Source organism: Mus pahari, chromosome 13 (genome assembly GCF_900095145.1).
Source record: "Mus pahari chromosome 13, PAHARI_EIJ_v1.1, whole genome shotgun sequence".
In the NCBI taxonomy this organism is placed as follows: domain Eukaryota; kingdom Metazoa; phylum Chordata; class Mammalia; order Rodentia; family Muridae; genus Mus; species Mus pahari.
Genome location: NC_034602.1, coordinates 142,526 through 147,525, shown reverse-complemented (window position 1 = coordinate 147,525; position 5,000 = coordinate 142,526). Strand labels below are relative to the sequence as shown.

The 5,000-nt window shown below is 35.3% G+C and overlaps 1 protein-coding gene across 1 annotated transcript in view; it reads left to right on the top strand.

Moving 5' to 3' along the window:
• Nucleotides 1-5,000, top strand: part of Psme4 (proteasome activator subunit 4) — a 110,760-nt gene that overhangs the window by 78,304 nt on the left and 27,456 nt on the right. Inside the window, exons 33-36 of the mRNA XM_021210953.2 lie at nucleotides 1,563-1,716; nucleotides 2,165-2,234; nucleotides 3,799-3,924; nucleotides 4,377-4,529. Of these exons, the coding sequence (XP_021066612.1) occupies nucleotides 1,563-1,716; nucleotides 2,165-2,234; nucleotides 3,799-3,924; nucleotides 4,377-4,529 (503 nt within the window). The remainder of the gene's footprint in view (nucleotides 1-1,562; nucleotides 1,717-2,164; nucleotides 2,235-3,798; nucleotides 3,925-4,376; nucleotides 4,530-5,000) is intronic.

Here is a 5,000-nt window from a genome sequence, read left to right as displayed (position 1 = left end):
TAGGAGTGGTAGCACAGGTAGAAAGGTTCAGAATTCAAAAGTCAGCTTGAGCTGTGTTAACATAATCCAATGAGTCTTTCTTTCTGAGCAGGAAGATTAGAAAAGATCTTCTACTTTTCTTACTGTGTTCTCAGGATTTCCCCACCTTTTTATGTATGTATGTATGTATGTATGTATGTATGTATGTATGTATTGCTATTTTGTTTTTTAAGACAGGGTTTCTGTGTATAGCCCTGTCTGTCCTGGAACATACTCTGTAGACCAGGATGGCTCAAACTCTAGAGATCCATCCACCTTCCTCTGTCTCCCGAGTACCAGGATTAAAGGCAGGCTCCAATGTCCCGATAGTGTAATATTTTAATGGTAGATTAGAATAGTCCACAGAAAATGTCTCTTAAGAATTATTCTTTTGATATAAAGGACATGCATGTGGATAAATAACTAAAATTTTAGTAAGGTGTGTTGATAAAATTAATGACACAGAATCAATGTTAATTAAAAAAAATTTTTTTGAGAACTGTATTTTGATATATAACAGAACAGTATTACTTTTGTATTCTGTACTGTGGAGTGTGTAGAGACATTATGAGAGTAACTCTCATAAAACGATTCTAATAAGTGTGTGTATGTAGGGAGAAAGAATGTTAAAATATATATAGGGTAATGTGTAAAAATATGAGGACTGTAAGTGAAGAATAATGTAAAAAATAAAATCCCTGAGCTTTGTAAACTTGAAATTAATTCAGAACCAAATGTTTTAACAAACCCTTTTAATTTAGTACATCATATTCTCCTAGCAGTTATCAATCCCAAATCCATCCATCCCATCTTTCACTCAACATAAAACCCCATGCCCCTCCTCAAACTCTGCACTTACCACATGACCTTCACTAAAGGCTGAGGTCCAGGATTTTTTTTTTATTTTTTTTTTTTTTTTTTTTTTTTTTTTTTTTTTTAATGTTTGTGGGTGCGCATATGCCATCACATTTATGTAGATGTTAAAGTACAACAGTGGGAGTCAGGTTTTTTCTCTTAACCATGTGGGTCAGAGGGTTAAACTCAGGCTCCTGGGCTTGTTAACAGGTACCTTTACCTAGTGAGCCATTTAGACAGTATTCATAAATGATTTCTTCTTAAGTGTTGCAAGTAGAGCTAGAGAGATAGCTCAGTATTTATAAACATGTTTTATTTTTCCAAGTTCTGTTTCTAGCACCCTCATCAAGCAGTGCACAACTAACTGTTTGTGAGCTAGCTCCAAGGGGATGCCTGTAACTAACCTCAGGTATATGCACATATACAAACATACACACAAATACATATATATGTATGATTTATACAAACATTTTTAAGGGAGTTATAGTCAGAACATGGTGGTACATGTCTTTCATCCCAATACTTGGGAGTAGAGGCAGGTAGATCTTTGAATTCTAGGCCAGCAAGGACTATAAAATGACACTGCCTTTAAAAAAAAAAAAAAAAGCAGTAGGATTGTTTATTGAATGTCTAGAACAGCTTCTGAGTTACTGTTTTTAAATCATTAAATCTGAGTACCTTTTCTTTAGGTGGATGTCCTAAACCTACCAAAATTCTTGCTGGTGATAGACCTGATAACCATTGGTTGCATTATGATAGTAAAAATATACCAAGAACAAAAAAAGAATGGGAGTCAAGTTGCTTTGTTGAAAAAACTCACTGGGGATACTACAACTGGCCAAAGTAAGTCATGGTTCATCTCCCACCTTATCATTAAATTTTTTTTTTTTTCTTTTTTGGTGAACTTTATTTTGTTAGATCCAATTTCTAGGTTCAGTCACTTTTAAAGGCCTTTCTTTCTTTCATGCTGTGCTTCGTTTCTTCCCAGTTGTTATACTACAATTCTGAGTTTTTGTTAATGCCATGCTATATGGCTTGGGAGGCTCTTGACAGCTGCTCTAAATTGTGTTCCTGTGTATTAACACACTTGTAACACACTTGTCTAAACCAGAGCACTTTTCTCTCGCTGTTGAGTCCTGTAATTTGTTACCAAAACATGGAGAGCTATAGACTTTATAGCAGAGACTACTCAGATCTGTACACTTCATTCTTATCAGAAGTTGTTAAAAATACCATTGAAGCTGTATCATTTTCTTCTGTTCACATTATAAATAAAACTCTTATTGTGTAGGAATATGGTTGTTTATGCTGGTGTGGAAGAGCAGCCTAAACTTGGCAGAAGCAGGGAGGATATGATAGAGGTAAGCATTCACGCCATTGTGGTTTTAATTGGATCTTGAGTGCTGATTTAGCTCTATCTTAATCAAGTCCTTTTTTAAATGTTAATACTGTTCCATCACTCAGGTGCTAATTGCCACCACATTAACATTTCAGAGGTTGCCCTTAAGTTACTACTGAATTCAACATCCCACTGAGTACTGCTCTATATAGTACTGCTGGCTGCTTGTGTTAGTTCTGGATGATACAAGGATCTTGAGCAAACATAATGACCAATTTAGGTTTCCACTGTGTATAAATCATGGCTTCTTGGGAAATAGGTGTTTTTTTTTTAAGGTTTATTTTTATTGTTCTTAATTATATGTATTTGTGTATAGGTGTGTGCACCTGGGTTTAGTAAGTGGGGGGGCAAGAGGTATTAGTATTAGTTCCCCTTTGAGTTGGAGTTATAGGTCATGAGCTATGTACATTGGGTAATGGGAACAAACTCAGGCCTTCAGGAAGAACAGTGCCATTCTTACCACTGTAAAGACAAATATTTTAGTTAAGTTGGGTATGGTAGAGAATGAGTGTAACTTCTGCACTGAAGGCTTTTAAGGGAGGACTGGTATGAATTCAAGACCAGTCTGAACTGTAGAACAAGACTGTCCATAATCAACTAAACAAAAGGAAGGAAAGGAAAAAAACAAAACGACAAAAATGAAACAAAAATTTCTTCATTGAATATACTTCATTATCATTGTAAAGGTTAATTCACTTTAAAAGCCAAGTTAGATTGGGACTCTACAAGAAGACCTAAGAGTCAGCTAATCCGGACCCTTGGGGGATCCTAGAGACTAAACCACCAACCAAAAAGCATACATTGGCTAGACCTGCACATATGTAGCAGATGTGCAGCTCAGTCTTCCTGCAGGTCCCCCAACAACTGGAGCAGGGGCTGTCTCTGACTCTGTTGCCTTTCTGTAAATCCTGTTCCCCTAACTGGACTACCTTTTCCAGCCTCAGTGGGAGACAATGTGCCTAATCCTGCAGTGACTTGATGTTCCAGGGTGGGTTGGTACCCAGAAAGGGGTGAGGGCCTTGGAGGAGTGAGGGCTTTGATGTAAATTGAATAAATAAATAAATTAATTGATTAATGGGGGGAGCTAAGTTTTTTTCAAGTTGATGTTTAAATTTCCTGATGCTTACCAACCTTTCTTTAAAGATTGGTGTTATACAAAGATGGAAATGGTTAGTTAGAATTTGGTTTATATTTAGAAAGTTCTTATAAATTGCACACAGCTGGCACAAAAGTGTTAGCCCTCAGTACCAAACAGAACTTTTTTTTTTTTTTTTTTTGGCTTTAATTCATATTATGAAAAATGACATCCAAATCTGGGAAAGTAAAGGGGAGAAACTTAAATACTTTTAGAGTTGCATTTTAGTTTTGCGTCTAATTTCATTTACTATTTTTGTTCTAGAAAGTACTGTAGTTTCTATGGATATTGAAAATTCTCCAGAACAAAACTATCAATATAAGTCTTGTGCTCTTAAGTAGGTTTTAAACCTTGAACATTGTTCTTTTTTTTTTTTTTTTCATCTTTATAGGAAGAACAGATTATATATGATCGTTTTTCTGATCCTAAGTTTGTTGAGCAGTTAATCACATTTCTATCTTTAGAAGACAGAAAAGGAAGAGATAAGTTTAGTCCCCGGCGTTTCTGCCTCTTTAAGGTAATTATGCTTGTAATACCCTTTTCATAAAATTTAGTGATCACCAATTTATGGGCTTATAAGTAAATTTGAATTTACCTATTGTCTGCCTTAATCTAAAGTGGTACTGAAATTACATAGTTTATATTTCCGTGGCTTACTTTTTGTTTCAGGTAACCTTTTAAATTATTGATGGTATTAGCACTAGAAACAAAAAAGTGTATTTTAATATCAATTTGCAATATTCTTACTATTGTAACTGACGTTGTTAAAGAAGTTAAATTCTAATGGAGAGAATAAATTACAAACTTAAATATTATAAAGATAATACTGGGGACTGGCGAGATGGGTCAGTGGTTAACAAGTCCTGAGTTCAGTTCCCAGCGACCATGTAGACAGTTCCACATACATAAAATAAATAAATCTTTTTAAAAAAAGATAATACTGAATTAACTTTGTCTTTCTTTTTATAGGGTATATTTAGAAATTTCGATGATGCTTTTCTGCCTGTTCTGAAGCCCCATTTAGAACGTTTGGTTGCAGATTCACATGAAAGTACCCAGAGATGTGTTGCAGAAATTATAGCTGGTTTAATCAGAGGTTCTAAGCATTGGACATTTGAGAAGGTGATGTGATCAATAATTGGAGGGTTTTATTTGCTTGTTTTGGGTTTTTTTGTTGATCATTTATCCAGGACACATAAGTAATACCAGGAAGGCGGTGGCAGGGCCAGCCTGGGCTACATGAGACTTTGAAGAAAAGGTAGCAGTCCACATCACATTTGATACTGCTTCTTGAAATATGACAGGTTCAACTCCATAAATTATGCCAAAAATAGAGCTTCGTGATATGGTGTGTAGTTGGTAGTTTATTTAGCATGTATAAAGCCCTCTGTTAGGTCTTAATACTTAGGGACATGAGCTTAAATTCCCAGCATTCTGGAGGTGAAGAGCAAGAAGACCAGAAATTGAAAGTCATCCTCTTTTTTACATTGCAAGTTTGAGGTTAGCCAGGGATACAGGAAATACTCTTCTTCTTCTTCTTCTTCTTCTTCTTCTTCTTCTTCTTCTTCTTCTTCTTCTTCTTCTTCTTCTTCT